Here is a 16,979-nt window from a genome sequence, read left to right on the forward strand (position 1 = left end):
TTTGCTTTGTATATTTTGTTCTAATGTTGTCGACAACAAATATTAAGAAAGCTATTATGCATACACTACTTGAGACCTTTGGGAATGCTTGTATTAAAGAATACATATTTAACGTTCTTGCTATGTTTCAAGGGCAAGGGTGGTCTATACAGGATTGGAAAGCCATAATGGATGTATTGCAGTATATTAAATAAGAACATAAGATGAGCCTGTTGGATCAGGCCAAAGGACAATTTAGCCTAGTGTCCTATTCTCACAGTGGTCAAACATATGCTTATGGGAAGCCTGCAAGCATATTATAATATACATAATTCCTGTAAAAAGAAACTAAAGCTTCATTCATACATGGGGTTTATTACATTCGTTTTACTGGTTATAATGAAAGAGCTTCTGTTCCAATTTGCAATGTTCCTTTTACACTGCAATTACCTATTGCATTACAGAACTTTGGCTTTCTGATTAACTTACCAGAATCCCACGCTAAATTTTAAACATCAGGAAAGAACTGCATATTGGCATACCGCTTCAGATTTCATCGCATGAGCAGCTGAGTTTTAATCATGAAAAACCATGTGAAAATGGCAATGCAAAACTCCTGCAGTTTTCTGGAAACAGCATGGAAATGAGCGGTAGTAAACTTCCTCAAATTCTGCTACATTTCCAGAAGTGGCTTTTACATCATGTGATGAAATAGCATATAAAATGTAAACATTTAGCAGGTAAGGAAACAAAGGTCTCTGATACATAGTTACTCTTCTCATCCTGGGGATCAAACAAAGAAGATATTCTGAGGAGAACTTTCTCCAGCTCTTCTCCAGAGTACCTGGTGTAACTTAGATGGCACTTCCCTCAGCCAACATATTCAAGAATCCCCACACACCTTGGTAGGGCAAAGGACCCCTGTTTGTGGTATCAGGGAACCTTTGGGATTTGCTTGGGGCAAACTACTCTCTCAGAATCCTGCTTTTTTCCTCATCTCCCTTACTCCACACCTCAGCCGCTGCTCCTCGCTCTCCCTCACCGTCATCTTGCAAAAAGGGACACTTTATGGTTTTGTCCTCCCTAAGAGGTGTTGAAATGCATATTTACTCTGCACCCTGTCCTACTAGCTTCATAGTATAACATTTATACTAGTGGATGTATACCGGGCTGACCTTGGGCCAGGTCACTGTTTGAAGGACCTTGCAGGGTTGTATTCAAAACAAAACGAAGTAACCTAACATTCCTCTTTGCTGTGTGAGCTCAGTGGAGAAAGAGGGTGGAGTCCAAATGTGAAGAATGTTCTAGGACAAATGTGTTCCTTTGTAATATAGTTAATGCAGAGATCTGGTACTTTATAATAATGCAGGTATTTGAATGAATACGATGTAATCCTGTCTTCTAAACTCACCTCCCCACAAAAAAAGAGAGATTACCATATTGGCAAATACAGCTCCTGGAAATGTCAGCTGTACTGGCAGGAAGAGTTGAATGGAGTATGTGGCTAGGCCAATAATGAAGATGACTCCCAGAAGACAGCCAGGCCACACCCAGTAGAGAAATCCCTCAATGTATCTAAAGCAGCTCCCCTGTTAATCACACAGAAGTGATGCAATTGTTGATTGATTGATTGATTGATTGATTGATTGATTGATGCAATGCCTACAACACCTAAACAAATCTGAACTTTGCCTCTCCTTCCTTGCGATGGCATTCTGCTTCTCCAGAGAGCCATTTGAAAGTGCCACTGTTGTCTTTTTGACCTAGATGCTGGCACAAGGAGCAGTGTTTGAAATTAATTGGGCCAGCAGTCTTTTTGATAGTAACTCTCGGCAATAACCCTCAGTTACCCACCAAGGACCAGGTTATAGCTCAATAAACGGCGGCACCATCTCCACTGTGCTTTTCGTGAGCTTATTTCTGGCAGTTTTTTAATTTCAAGCAAAGGCTGTTAACGAACAGGATGTAATTAGTGTGTACAAATGAGGCACTTCTCGGGGATAAAACAGCTACCCAAACAAAAGCAGTGATCCTAATTTAAGAAATCAAATCTCTTTAACACAGAAACCTGATAACAATAAGAGAGTCACTAAGAGAAGCATGTATTATTTCTTCAAAAGATTCATAGACCGCTTTTCAAACAAAACGTTTCCTAAAGTGATTTACAAACATGTTGTTTACAACAAACTAAAGCTCAGTCCAGATAAAATGAGGCACTGTTGGTGGGTGGTTCCCAAGATCAGATGGATGGGAGATTTGCTTGCTCTTGATGGGGTTACGCTCCCTCTGAAGGAGCAGGTATGTAGCTTGGGGGTACTTATGGATCCATTGCTGTCACTTTAGGCTCAGCTTTAGCCCAGCTGTGCCCCTATTTGGACAGGGATAGCCTAATTTCTGTTGTCTATGCTCTGATAACCTCTAGGTTAGAATACTGTAATGCATTATATGTGGGGCTGCCCACGAAGACAGTTTAGAAACCTCAGCTGGTGCAAAATTCAGCAAGGCAAGATGGTTTGAGCATATTACACCAATCCTGGCCTTACTGCCAATTAGTTTCCAGGCCCAATTAAATGACTCAGTACTGCAATACTTCAAGGACTACCTCTCCTTATGAACCTACCTGGACCCTGCGACCATCATCTAAGACCCTTCTTCATGTGCCGTCTCCATGAGAGATCTGGAGGATGGCAATATGAGAAAGGGCCTTTTCTGCAGTGGCTCCCTGTTTGCACAATGCTCTCCCCAGGGAGGCTCACCTTGCCCCTTCATTATACCTATTTAGGCGCCGGGTGAAAACATTCCTCTTCAACCAGGCCTTTGGCTGATTAGCATTCTATGGCCTTTTAATGTGTTTGGTTTGGTTTATTGTTTTGTTCTTGGCTTTGTTATGTATTTTGTATTTTTATGCTGTGAACCACACCATGAGATCTTTGGACGAAGGGCAGTATACAAATTTAATTGATAATAATAGCAATGCATATAAGCAAACCATAATATAATTTTAAAATCAGATTAAAAACAGACATGTCATTGCATTTTAACTGTTACAGAATATGACTAAGGTCAGCATAAACTAGCACCAGGCTAGCAATTAAAAGCAACTGTCAAAAGGTAGGTCTTCACACCCTATTTAAACATTTTAAGGAATTGACCCTGCCTAACTTTGTGCAGAATTGAGTGCCGTAATTGTAGGGCCAGTGCTGAGAAGGCCCTGTTCTGTGTGCCCACTAACCTAATAGTATTTGTAGCTGTGCACTTAAGTAGGGTATGTGAAGCAGGGGAAGATTATTGGCTAGCTGCTAGAGGAGAAAAAAAGTCAATCGTGTGGGCGGTTGGGAAGAGATAGAATGGAGCATCCCATCTGCCTAGCCACTGCACAGTTAAATGTTGTAATTTGCTACCACAAGGTGTGTTGATGGCCAACTTATGTGGCTTTAAAAGCAGATTGGGTAAATCCATTGGCTATCAATGGATGCTGGTCACAGTAGCTGTATTATGTTACTTCCAGGACCAGATGCCTCTGAATAGCTGCTGTTGGGGAGCAGCAGTCAGAGAGGACCAGGGCACTCAGTTCCTGCTTGTGGCTTTCCACTGGGGGGAACAAGATGCTGGAATTTGATAGGCTTTTGCTTAGTGGCTCTTCTTAGTCCAGCCTCGTCGTTGTGAATTTCCTCTAAAACTTCTGTTCATGTAAGCCAACAGTGGGGAGGTAGTGGCCTTCCAAATGTTGCTGGAACTACAAAGTCCATCCCTGACCATCGGCCATGCTGGCTGGGGCTGATGGGAATTGAAGTCCACCAACATCTGGAGGACCATACGTTCCTCACTCCCTTATGTAAACAGTGGGCACACTGCTTTTTAGCACAGCAGGCTTACTTAAAGAACGTGTGCATCCTTTGGCTACAGAGGAGCACAGCAGATGAAAAATGGAATGCGGGTTTAATTTCACACAATGGGTGGAATGTTTTGGCCCCAGTCCAGTGGATCCAGTACACATGCAGATGGCCACATGAAGCCCCATCTGTTAACCATACAGAGCTCAGGGTTGGGGACACCACCACCCGTGCAATGGGGTGCCTGCACAGGACTTTCCCCAACATAAAAACCATGGGTAATATTAATATAAATTTATTTCTCATTCCCTGCCCATCTGACTGGGTTGCCAACAAAAACCACAGGAAAAACAGCAACAAACATTAAAACTTACCTATACAGGGCTGCCTTCATATGCCTTCTGGAAGGCAGATAGTTGTTTATTTCCTTGATATCTGAAGGGATATCCACAGGGAGGGTGCCACCACCGAGAAGGCCCTCTGCCTGGTTCCACGTAACCTCACTTCTTGCAGTGAGGGAACCACCAGAAGGCCCTCAGAGGTCTGGGCTGCATGATGGAGGTGGAGACACTCCTTCAGGTATACAGGGAACTGAGGCCGTTTAGGGTTTTAAAAACCAGCACCAACACTTTGAGAAAACAGGGAAACACCTCTGCTAAGCTACACAGGCATGCATAGCTCCAAAGGAAACAATGTACATTATTCATCCTCCCCACTTCTAGAATGTTTTTTAATTGTGCATATTCATTCATTTAAAAATATGTACATACCTCTTAATCAACAAAAGCCTCTGACCCGTTTACATAAAACAATAAGGAATATTCATTTAACCCCGGTAAACCCACACATTAAAAACAAGTTGACATAAAATTTATTGAAATTCAACCAGCAATTTTAAAACGCATCTACGTAATAAAATTCCACGTTAAAAATATACAAATTTACGCAGGCATATATATATATATATATATATATATATATATATATATAGCCTGTGCAAATTTGTATATTGTATAGGCTCTGTCTTCTCATTCATCTTATATGTATATATATGATGAATGAGAAGACAGAGCCGATTGCGAATATAACATTTATTAACGTATAAGCAAAGCCAGCAGTCTTAAAACGCACGTGCCCGTTAACACTACAAATTGGTGCAGGTTTAGCAACTTCAGGAGCGGATGAGTCGCTTGCGCTCGAGCCAGCCTTGCAATCCTGAGCCCGGGGGAGCCTCTATGGAGGCCGGGGAGCGCCTCCCCCGTGTTTCACCTGGTCAGCTGGGGCGGCCTCCCGGCAAGGGGGCGTCTCGCTCCCCGGGCTGCGTCTGGCGACGAGCGAAGGCGGAGCAGCGACGGGGGGAGGCCCGCAGCTAGGGGGAGCTCCTCCGGCCGCCGCCGCCGCCTTGCGCGCCCAAGCTGGTTGCCTTTCATAGGCTTGTGCCGGCGAGTCCCTCCTCCCTCCCCCCCCCACCTTCCCCCCCGTGATGGCGGAGGACAGCGAGTCCGCCGCCAGCCAGCAGAGCCTCGAGCTGGACGACCAGGACACCTGCGGCATCGACGGCGACAATGAAGAGGAGACGGAGCACTCCAAAGGGTAGGGGCGCCACCCTCCTCCGCCCAGCCCGGCGCAGCGGCGCTCGCCTCGCCTGCAGCCCGGCGCCGGAGCCCGGGTGGGCCCGGCCTGGCGGGTGGGTGGGCGGCCAGCTCCGCCGACGGCTCCCTGCGGCATTGGCGGCGCGCGGCGTGGCCCGGGGAAGGCGGCGGCGGCGGCGGCCCAGGTGGGAGGGAGCGCGCAGGCCACGCGGGGGCAAGCGGCCGCCTCGGGCTCGGCCGCCGCTTTTGTGTGAGGTGGGAAGGCAGAGCGAGCCGCTCCCCTGCGCGCCTTGGGCGGGCGGAGGGGCGCGGGGCCCAGCGGCGGCGGCGGCTGCTGCTCTTGCTGCAGCTGCCGGGTGGCCGCGAAGGAGGCAGTGTGCAAGCCGGGGTCCCTCCACGCGGAGCCGACGCCTCCCTGCCCGGCCCTCGGCCTGGCATTTGCTGCAGCTGGCGAGCAAGGGAGTCTGCTTGGGAAGGTGGCCTGGCCGCCCTCTGCACTCGCCGCCGCCGCCGCAGCCGCCCCCCTTCCGCGGTTGCCTCTTTCTCTTCCCCCACCTTCCCGCGTGCTTCCTTTGTGGACAGTCTCTCGTGTTTTGCAGCCGTTTGTCTGCCGTTCAGAAGGGCGCCGTCAACGTCCCTCAGTGCAGATCGAGTTGGCTCTGAAGGCCTTTTATAACACACACATACATACACACAGAGCTAAATCCGGCTGCAAGGATATGGCCCCTCGCTTGCGCCCCCCACCCCGGGAGAGGGAAGGGCTGTTTGCACCGCTAAAGTGTCTGGGAGTGGTACCAGTCTCTGATGGATTGATGCAGAACCCAGGGATGTGGTCCACCCCATCACCCCCATGGAAATTAGCTTGCAGTGGGTTATCTATAGCCCTGCTGTCATCCCCCATCCCTCAAAGTCTTTCTTGCTGGTAAAGCAAAGGGTGTGTGACTTCTCTAGCCAGAAAAAAAATGTAATCTATACTAAATAGGGTTTGGAGGAGAAAACTTGTATGAAAGAGTTATATGCGGTGTGTGGTTGGTTCTGAAAGCCACAGCTCAGCTCTGATGCAGGTAGAGGTAAAAGCCGGTAAATGCATTGAACATGCACAGAGTGCTTTTTAATATTATGGTTGATTCACCAATCAAGCCCTCATTTAAGTTGAAAGGGCTCAGAGGGCCGAACTTGCAGTCAGGTGTAAGGCATCCAGGGAGATTTCTGCTTCAGTGATATTTTCTTTTTGCAAATGTACCTTCTATGCATACATGTACATTCAGCAAGCGGAGCGTCTGGTTCCAACTGGAAAAATCAATGAGGGAAAAGTAGTTGTTTTACCAGGTTGGTAACTACCTATCATAGGAAATGTATTGGGTGCTAACTGACCAATTCACTTGTGTTGCTGTGCAGACTCTCCTGAATCTGATAGACAGACCTTCCTTCCAGGTATGCAGTTTGGGAGAGGTTAGGATGTGCAATATAATCTTGTCCCATCTCCTCCTACCACTGGCTGAACTTAAGCTGGCATAAATAACTTTTCCTGATGTTTCTGGCTGAGGGACTGCTCATGGAAGTTAAGCCAGTGGAAGCTGCACAGGTCCAGGACCAAAAAGGGGTATGGAAGGGGCATGTTGGAGATACGTAGAGGGATAAACAAAGTTACGCTGCCTTCTAATTTCCTCTGTTCCCTGGTCTCGCTCACAGAGCATAGCATAGCTTTCACCACCAAAAATGCAGGTTTCACTAAATTCAGCACCTAGGAGGTCTTTGAAAGGGCAGAAAACACAGTTAGGATGCAGCTTATCTTCTATAAAGAGGATGTACCACCATATCTGCCTGTTTAGGGTTGATCTGTTAGATGAAGAAGGAGCTGTGTCTTTAGATCATGGGTGAGCCAGACCCTGACCTTCATGATCAAACCCTTTGAGCCTGGGCAAAGGAAATTAGGCTATGCTGGCAAAGTCACAGGGATCTGCAGGCGCTGCTGGTCAGCTCGTTGGCACTGCTTTCAAACTGTGTGCAAAGGTACAGGGGTTTGCAGGCACTGCCTGTGAGCTGTTTGGTGGCACCTGCAAACCCTGCCTTCATACATGATGCTAGGCGTAGGGCAGATAGGTATGGCTGGTGCATCTTCTTATGTTCTGACACTGGTGCCACAAGAAGCAACAACTAAAGCGGAAGTGGGGGGAGCCTCTGGTCCACATGCCAAATTAGGATTCTTTCTGTATCTAATTTGGCCTGCTGGATCAGACCAGTGGTCCAGCTAGCCCAACATCCTCTTTTCACAGTGGCTAGCCTGATGGATGCCTGTACGAAATCTGCAAGCAGGACAAGACACTCTCCCCTCCTGTAGTTTCCAGCATCTGGTATTCAGAAGCAGACTACCTCTGGCCATAGAGGGCAGACCATGGCTAGTAGCCATTGATCCTCCATAAATTTGTCTGAACCATCCAATTGGGTGGCCATCACTGCATCTTGTGGTATTGACATTAGAACGTAGGAAGGTGCCTCGTACTGAGTCAGACCATTGGTGCATCTTAGCTTGGCATTTCCAAAAGTAACAAACAGTGACTATTTAGGGCAGATATGAGGAACCTTGGGGACACAGGTGGCGCTGTGGGTTAAACCACTGAGCCTAGGGCTTGCCGATCAGAAGGTCGGCAGTTCGAATCCCCACAACGGTGAGCTCCCGTTGCTCAGTCCTGCCAACCTAGCAGTTTGAAAGCACGTTAAAGTGCAAGTAGATAAATAGGTACCTCTCCAGCGGGAAGGTAAACGGCGTTTCTGTGCGCTATTCTGGTTCGCCAGAAGCGGCTTAGTCATGCTGGCCGCATGACCCGGAAGCTGTACGCCGGCTCCCTCGGCCAATAAAGTGAGATGAGCGCTGCAACCCCAGAGTTGGCCACGACTGGACCTAATGGTCAGGGGTCCCTTTACCTTTATGAGGAACCTCAGACCGGGGGCCAGAACTCTCTCTGTGGCCCTCAGGACTCTCCCCAGGCCACACAGCCTCTCTGGCCACACTCCTCACCAGTCCTTATATGTGCTGTCCTTGATTGTGGCTTTTTTTTTTTTTTGGCCTGGCTGATATGTTGTGTTCTTATTTTGTATTTTTCTGTTGTGAACCGCTCAGGAGGTGTCTTCAGATGAAGGATGGTAGAATAATAATAATAATAATAATGTGTCCTTGCTAATGTTTCCTGCTGTCTGGATAAATAGAGAGAGCTGTGTGAATGTGCAGAAACTTGCCCACTGAAAAAGATCTCCCACCTCTGCTCTATGGTTTTACACAGGAGTCTTTTTCAGCTGTGTTTGGAGAAGGTGGGGACTTAACTTGGCAGCATGTGCCCAACCACTGGACCCAGGTTGTGTCCAGTGTATAATGGGAAACACCTCATTTTGGTTTGACTTCATCAGGGGAAAGCCCTACTGCAACCCAAAACTATTTAACCCTGTATCTCGCAAATGGGAAGTATGATTCATGGGCTTTAAGGAAAGTCACTTCTTACACTTTCCCTTTCGTTTTCTCAAATATGTTGGCTTCTTTTTATTTATTTATTTATTTATTTATTTAAAAGCTTCTAGTGTTTGAAAGAGAGGCATTCAGATTTTCCTAACTCAGATAAATTGTCTAAAATTAAAGGCAAGTACACAAATAAACCTGGAGGGCTGGAAAACAAGATTGTCTTGTTGCTCAGCAGACGTAAAATGTTTGCCAAGGGAATAAATGTGCTTTGCTGTTGAAAGAAGAAGTTAAGTTGTGGCAGAAGCAAAAGTATTAGATGATGCTTAGAGGTGTATCGAATCATCTTAGCAGGTGCCTTCTGAGTCCTTCTGGCCAATGCATAGATTATACAAGACAAACTTGGGGTTTGCCCACTGAGTAGACACTTGGTGACCTGCAGATCTAGTACACCCCGATTACAAGTATGTTTGTCACTCTCACATTTATTGCTAAAATGTCCTGGGTGTATTTTCCCACACAACTCTCTCCCCATCCACTTTAAGATCTGTCAGCAAAGTCCTGCTTCAGATAATACCATCTTCTGTGGATGTTAATATCAGCATCTACTTGGAGCAGGGCCTTTTCAGTATCTGCCCCCAAACTGTGGAATGCTTTGCTTCAAGGAGGTGCATTTGGCCCCATAACATCTGGCAATGGAGGAATATTTTTGCTCCACAAGCACTTTGGTAGCAAGGCCTCTGTTAACTAGGACAAACCTCTGGCCTGGCTTGTGGGTCTCATTACGGCTTCCAGTCCTCCCCGTTTGGCATAGCAGACCCATTTTGGCCAAGCCACAGCCCCCTGCCAGTCACTGGACATCATGACATTGGACGTTGCCAGGTCAAAAGGTAGCTGGACTTCAGAAGCATGGCACACCTGGCTTCTGTGGAGAGGCAGATTTGAGAATTGATGGATTTTCTGGCTATTTGGCTTCCTTTTTTTGATCTTGCTTGTTTGGTTTTGGTTCTGTTTTAAGATTGCCTCTTGGCATCAGTAATGCCTGTTTTGTTTTTATTCTTTAAACAGCTTTGGGGATTAGATAGAACTGTTGTAAATTTAGTTAAAGAAATAAAACTGTAATGGATGATGATTCCCCTAGGCTCCTTATTCATTTTGCTTAAAGGATTTCTGAAGCTCACTGGTGTCTTGAAAGCCTGGGACCTGCTTGGTATCCACTGTCTTTGCAAACATTTTACAAGTATGCTGTGTGTATCCTCTTTAAAGGGTAATTTCAGCTGTCCATAGACTCCAGCTGTATCATTCAATTTGCACTATGCTGCTGAGATAACAAGAACTAATTAGAGCAGAGGTAGGCAACCTAAGGCCCATGGGCCAAACATCTCTTCAAAGTTTTCCCCAGCTTTTCTGTTCGTGGAATCTTCTCTGCTTTGCTTCGCAATTTTCTTGAAATGCAGTTGCTAAAACTGAGTGCCCCTACTTTGTGCTAAATCAGCTGAAATGCACAAGGCCCCTGGGTCAGCTGAAGTCCTTCCAAATAAGGAGCTAGATGGGCTTGGGATCCTGAGGTTGCACCACAGGGCCTGACATCTACATGAAGCTGCCTTATACAGAGTCAGGCCATAAATCCACTTAGCTGAATATTGACTGCTGCCACAGGGAACAGTACTTTTAAATCAAGATGTAGAGGACTGAATCCAGTAACTTCTAGATGTGAAACATGTGGTCTAACACTGAGGTATGGCACTCTAAAAAGGCCCCATTCAAAGGCTTCTTCTTGTAATCAAAGTATTTGGCTTAATATTTCCCATAAGGCCGTTCTCCCTGTGTGTAGATGACAGCACAGCTTATTGACCTAAGGTTTCTATGGATGTACCGTATTTTTCGCTCTATAGGACACACTTTTTCCCCTCCAAAAATTAAGGGGAAATGTGTGTGCGTCCTATGGGCCGAATGCAGGCTGCTTGGCTTCAGCGATAGCAACGCAAAGCCTCTGAAGCGCAGAGGGAGCGCTCCCTCCGCGCTCCGGAGTCTTCGCGTTGCTTTCACTGAAGCCTGGAGAGCGCAGGAGGATAGCCTCCTGAAGCCTTTGGAGCGCAGTGGGACCTCGCAATGTGCTCCAAAGGCTTCGGGTTCCTTTTGCTGAAGCCGGGAGAGCAAGACTCTCCTGGCTTCACTGAGAGGGAGAGCTGCGCAGCGCCCCTTCAGCGAAGCAGGAAGAGAAATGGCCGCTTTGCTGAAGGGGCGCTGAGCAGAGAGGGGGAGAATTTTTTCCCCCTGTTCTCCCCCTCCTATGATCCTATAGAGCCAAAAATATGGTAATTCAGATGAAGTAGCCCAATGTCAGTAGTAAGAGAGGCCAGGCAGTCTAGACCTGAGGAGGCTTGTAAATAGCCACTAGCCTGGTTGTTGTTGGTAAGGAAAAATTACTTCCAGGTGATCAGTCAACAACCCGTGGAAGCATACGGACATTTGAACTATGCTTCGTTTGGACCATAGGTGTGCTCCAAATAACTAATGATAGTATTCCAAAAGCCATATTAGGACAATGTCTTCATTAGGTCGACCGAAACATTACAAAATGGTGTGCGAGCTTTCATGTTCACCAGGCGAGATGGTATACGATTGTGGGGGGAGTTGGCTGATGCAGGAGCTGTGGGTAGAATCTGCATTTAGTCACAGTCTTAAGATGGAATGTGGGAGGAGGTAGCAGACATTCAGAAGAGGCTCTTGTTTGGTGCGTTACAGGTTTCAAGTCGTATTGGGAAGAAACATACAATAGTTAATGTCCCAGTTCTGAAAATACAAAATCCAGCTGTTACCTAGATTTGTCTCCATCCTTAGGCAATACACATAGGCCCTTGACAGATGGAAGACAGCAAAAATAGGCAATTTTCACATCAACAAAACTGCAGATCAGTTTCGCTAGGTGAAAAATAATTTATAGAAGCCGAGTTAGGTTGCTTTAACCTAATAATTGGAGGGAACATTCCCTCAGAGAATAAAGTCCCATCTTCCTTTTAAAAAAAATGTATGTATGTAAGGGCTTGTAAAAATTATTGCTTTTTAATTTATTTATAAAGCTCATCTAGGAAGGCTGACTCTACCGTAACTATTGGAGTTGCCTCTGGCTATGTCCCGACCTCTCTATGGGTCTGCTTTTTTAAAAAATCAGCATTAGTTTGGAATTAAATTGCTGCCGGCAGTTTCTCCCCTGGGGTGTTTGAAATAATCGGTGTGCAAAGTTCTGAGGGCCAGACTCATGTCTGTACACCTGATCAGAATTAGGTTGGGTTAAAATACGCCCCCCTCTCTTTTCATTCTTATTTAAAATAATAATAAAAAAAATCCTTCCAGTAGCACCTTAGAGACCAACTAAGTTTGTTACTGGTATGAGCTTTCGTGTGCATGCACACTTCTTCAGATGCATTTTTTTACGGCAGCCTTGTTCACGCATCCTAATTTAACGCAAGGGACTGTGGCATAGCTGCTACTTTCTTTTTGTCATGAAGACAAATCAGGTTTTCAACCCCTATTTTCCTCTCTGCAACCAGAAGTGCAAAATGTATTGGTTGGAGTGAAAAGTTCACTGCTGAAATGAATGTGCAAGTAGGCTGCAAGCAGAAGTACCGTATTTTTTGCTCTATAGGACGCACTTTTTCCCTTCCAAAAATTAAGGGGAAATGTGTGTGCGTCCTGTGGAGCGAATGCAGGCTCCTTGGCTTCAGCGAAAGCAACGTGAAGCCTCCGAAGTGCAGAGGGAGCACTCCCTCCACGCTCCGGAGGCTTCGCGTTACTTTCACTGAAGCCAAGGAGCGCAGCGCGAGCTCCCGCTGCGCTCCGGAAGCTTCGGGTTCCTTTCGCTGAAGGGTAGGTGCCCCTTCAGCTAAGGCGCATCGCCCCTTCAGTTAAGCAGGAGGAGAAATGGAAGGGGCTCCGTTTCTCCTGCAGCTTCACTGAAGGGGCGCTGAGCAGAGAGGGGAAGATTTTTTTTTTCTTGTGCTCCCCTTCTAAAACAAGGTGCTTCCTATGGTCTGGTGCGTCCTATAGAGCGAAAAATACGGTAGCTATGAACACTTTGTCTGCCTTGTAAAGAGCTACTAACCTCCTCACCCCACCCCCCAAAAAACCCAGTTCACTTTGTTTTTGTGCTGGACACAGAGGAGAGACACAGCGTACTATCTTTCCTCTACCAGCCTCCTTACGACTTCGTATGCAATTCCTTGTCACTTATGGCGACTGCACAAATATTTTAAAACAAATCTGATTCAGTTGGTTTTTTAAAAAATTGCATTTATATGCTCAGGGTGGGTTACGTGGGGTTTAGGGCTGTCTCCAACCCAGACCTGATTAAAGTGCAACACAATTGCATGCTGTTAGGTCAGCCATTGCCAGCCTGATGCTGTCCAGATGTTCTGTACTGCAACTCATCTGCGGCACCAGGTTGGCAAAAGTTGTGCTATGCTACTCTCTAGGTCCAGCTCATATACACACCTGTGCCCAAGGTTGAGAATTAGGCAGGTTCGTAATCACTGGACTTAATAACAACTTGCCACAGTAGGAGTCCAGAGCCACTATATAGGCACATGGAATTGATGTTGTAGCTCCTTTGGATCCTGGCTGTTGATTCTGTCACATCTACAGTATGCATATAGCAAGGTGCCATGTTCCATCAATTGCCTAGTGTTACGGGGCAGTGAATCATACCATTCACTTGTTGAAATTTGTTGAGCATAGCGATGCATCCTCAGAAAATAAGCAAATGACAGGAATACATCAGCAATTACTAATGAGGGATGGGATACAGTAAATAAAAGCACAATGGAATTGATTGCCTCTCGTTCCTCAAAATGCAGAAAAATGTATACCTTGTATGTCATGAAAAGGAACAAATTATTGGGCTGGTTCATATTTAATGCTAACCATGATTTAGTGCTGAGTGAACAAGCAGGCAAAGCAGAAGGGACCATGAGGTTTGCTTATGCATGTAGCATTAAACCATGTTTAGCAATATGCAGTCTTCAAAATTAGCCAGGCATATTTTGCACCTGAGAAGGTGCCTGGATGCCAGGATGGCGCCTGACATCTCCACCATCTGGAGGTACACGCCAGGGGATCATTGGATCTGGATTGCGCTCACACACAAATACCACATGCTGTAGGAATAGGCCAATATACATGTGGACTATCCCTGGATAAAGTGCCTTTTCTGCTTTAAGTTCTCAAAGTTCTTAACCTAGCTCAAGGTTGTCATCTGATCTAGCCAGATATTTAACTGAGAATCAATCACAGCCAGTCCATCATTTGGAAAATAAGACTTTAGAACCGCCTGGCCCCAAAATGGCAACTAGACATTCCGTTTTGGTGACTGCAACTTTGGTTTAAGGAGCCATTTGGCGCCTAGCTTATATATCTGAGTTTCTAACACTGGATGCAAGAACTAGCTCATTGTATGAATATTTTGAGTTGCTGCTGAGGGTTTTTGACATATTAAGTACGGGTAGATTTGGTGCCCTCCAGATACCGTAGAAATGCAAGTCCCATCAGCGCCAGTCAGCACAGCAGTGGTCTAGGATGGTGGGAGTTTGAGCTCAACAACATCACAGGCTCTCCATCCTGGTTTTAAGGGGAGGACCATAAAATCAGAATGGGAACCTGTGGCCTCCAGATGTCGTTGGACTCCAAACTCCCTCCATCTCTGACCACCAGCATCTCAAGGGCACCACCCTGGCTATATGAAGAGTCAATATGTTTAAAAGGAAACTAATTCACAGCAGAGGATGTTACAGAGAAGACATGACTCAGAGATGGTGGTAGTTATAGTCTGACAACATTTGGAAGGCAACACTGTGATAGAGGATTGCGGGGCAGGGTTAGGTTCCTAGGCTCCATCATAAATTCTTCAAGGAACCAGATAGTAGGCCTACCTAGCTAATGGAAATTTCAGATAAAATGGGCTTACTTTCAAAATGAAATAGGAGCCCTCCATTTCTGCAGGAACCCTAACTGTAGTTCTGTGTTTAGGGTTAGGGAGCACCAGTGGAAATTTTCATCACCACACTTCACAAAACAAAACAAAGAAACCTACCCTCCACTTCCCAGAATTTGTTGTGGGGGTGAAGCCATAGCAGTTAAACTGGTAGAAAACCAAAATAGATTTGCTAATAGTGTGTGAGTAATTGGGAAGCATAACAGTAACAGGTATCTTCCAGAAATGTAGAACACAGAAAGCCTTTTGCTGTTAACTACCAGGAAATTTCCTTTTTCAGTTTCCGGTGCCATTTTTTGCATGCACCGATGTGCAGAGAAAGGTTTGCAAGCGAATAATGCTTCTTAAAAGATGTGATCATGTCAAATTCCTTGCTGTATTTAGAATCACCTGCTTTTGTGGTACTGAGCACACAATCCCTTTTGATCTCAAGCTTCAAGGGAGGGGACGACTGCAATATCTCTTTCATTCCACGGTGTGACGCGAACATTTAAATGAAGACATTTCCCCCTAGGTTGACATTTTTAAATTAGGTTATAAGCTGATGACCACAAAACAGTTTCGTGATTCTGTGGAGGTGTGGTAAAAATAGTCCTGTGCGGAGCAGACGAGGCTACATAAACTTGATACAGAAAATAATGATATCATAGATGGCTGTGATGGATGCAGGTATCAGCATTTTTCAAATATGGTCTTTTCTGCTGGATGCTGGGAATGTATGCAGTGCGATTCAGATAGCCGAGTCTTACATTTTTTTCTTCCCAAAGAACCTCATTCTATTATGTTTCACTACAAAGAAGGTCCAAGGGACGTGGGTGGCGCTGTGGGTAAAACCTCAGTGCCTAGGACTTGCCGATCGTATGGTCGGCGGTTCGAATCCCCGCGGCGGGGTGAGCTCCCGTCGTTCGGTCCCAGCTCCTGCCCACCTAGCAGTTCGAAAGTGCAAGTAGATAAATAGGTACCACTTTATAGCGGGAAGGTAACAGCGTTTCCGTGCGCTGCGCTGGTGCTGGCTCGCCAGAGCAGCTTCGTCACGCTAGCCACGTGACCCAGAAGTGTCTTTGGACAGCGCTGGCTCCCGGCCTCTTAAGCGAGATGAGCACGCAACCCCAGAGTCGGTCACGACTGGCCCGTACGGGCAGGGATACCTTTACCTTTACAAAGAAGGTGCTTCCATGTGGGGGTTGCATTGGGGGGGGGTGGAATTGTTTTGGGGAGGGAGATGATGTAATTTAGCTCCACTTTTAAATACAGAGACTTCATGAATGCGCCTCTCTTCCAAGGTTTAATTTATTTTTTCCTTCTGTAGCAGAATTGGGGAATATTTTTGAATATGACAAAAAGAACCACCCTGAGCTACTTTTGGCACATTTTTGGAGGGGTGCGTGCATTTTAAAAACAACACCAGGTCATCTTTTTCCAACTCTCAATTTCTTTACAGAAGTCCTGGAGGAGACTTGGGAGCGAAAAAGAAGAAAAAGAAACAGAAGCGAAAAAAGGAAAAGCCAAATTCCGGAGGTACCAAATCAGACTCTGCATCTGACTCCCAGGAGATTAAAATTCAGCAACCTTCAAAAGTGAGAGCCTGGGCTTCATTTTAACTTTGGTAGCATAGTGTGAGAATCGTAATAGACAGTGCTAGGTGAAGGGTGCGCTGAATGGGCTGCTTGTCACAATTGCAGGTAAACGCAACTGTCCGACAGAAAAAAAGCTACTTTAATAGACTTTTCGAGGTCTAAATGTCAGGTTCTACTATCCTGTTAATCCAAAATTAGAACCTTTCCCTCTCTCTTTTTGGCTCCTAAAATTCATTACCCTTGTTACCAACCATTTTGTAGGACTCCTACCCCGGAAAGGTTCTTATGTGCCAAATGTAAGAAATCTTCATTTAAATTTGTTGTCTTATTTTGATGCACTGTAATTACTATTCTATCTTCAAAATGTATTTTAAGTAGTTTTCCAAATTTTGGGAAGTTATTTGCTTGCTTTGCATTTGAATAACTGTTAAGGTATCACAGCCAAATTTTTGCACGATGGGTCCAAGGTACAGTCTTTTGTCTTATGTTTGGATATAATTGGATGCCATTCAGAATCACAGGTTTGATTTTAAAGCATCTAACAGTGCAATCCTGCAT

The 16,979-nt window shown here is 45.8% G+C and overlaps 1 protein-coding gene across 4 annotated transcripts in view; it reads left to right on the forward strand.

Annotated features, from left to right (window-relative positions):
* The first annotated feature begins 5,275 nt into the window (after window positions 1-5,275).
* Window positions 5,276-16,979, forward strand: part of NMT2 (N-myristoyltransferase 2) — a 29,931-nt gene continuing 18,227 nt past the window's right edge. For 2 of the 4 annotated variants that reach the window (XM_080974479.1, XM_080974480.1), the window contains exons 1-2: window positions 5,276-5,405; window positions 16,286-16,362. In XM_080974479.1, the coding sequence (XP_080830605.1) occupies window positions 5,378-5,405; window positions 16,286-16,362 (105 nt within the window). In that variant the 5' untranslated portion in view covers window positions 5,276-5,377. Of the gene's footprint in view, window positions 5,406-16,285; window positions 16,422-16,979 lie in introns of all 4 variants that reach the window. The other 2 variants (XM_080974477.1, XM_080974478.1) reach the window with 1 other exon arrangement.

Source organism: Podarcis pityusensis, assembly GCF_964106645.2.
Source record: "Podarcis pityusensis genome assembly, chromosome: 12".
Taxonomy (NCBI): domain Eukaryota; kingdom Metazoa; phylum Chordata; class Lepidosauria; order Squamata; family Lacertidae; genus Podarcis; species Podarcis pityusensis.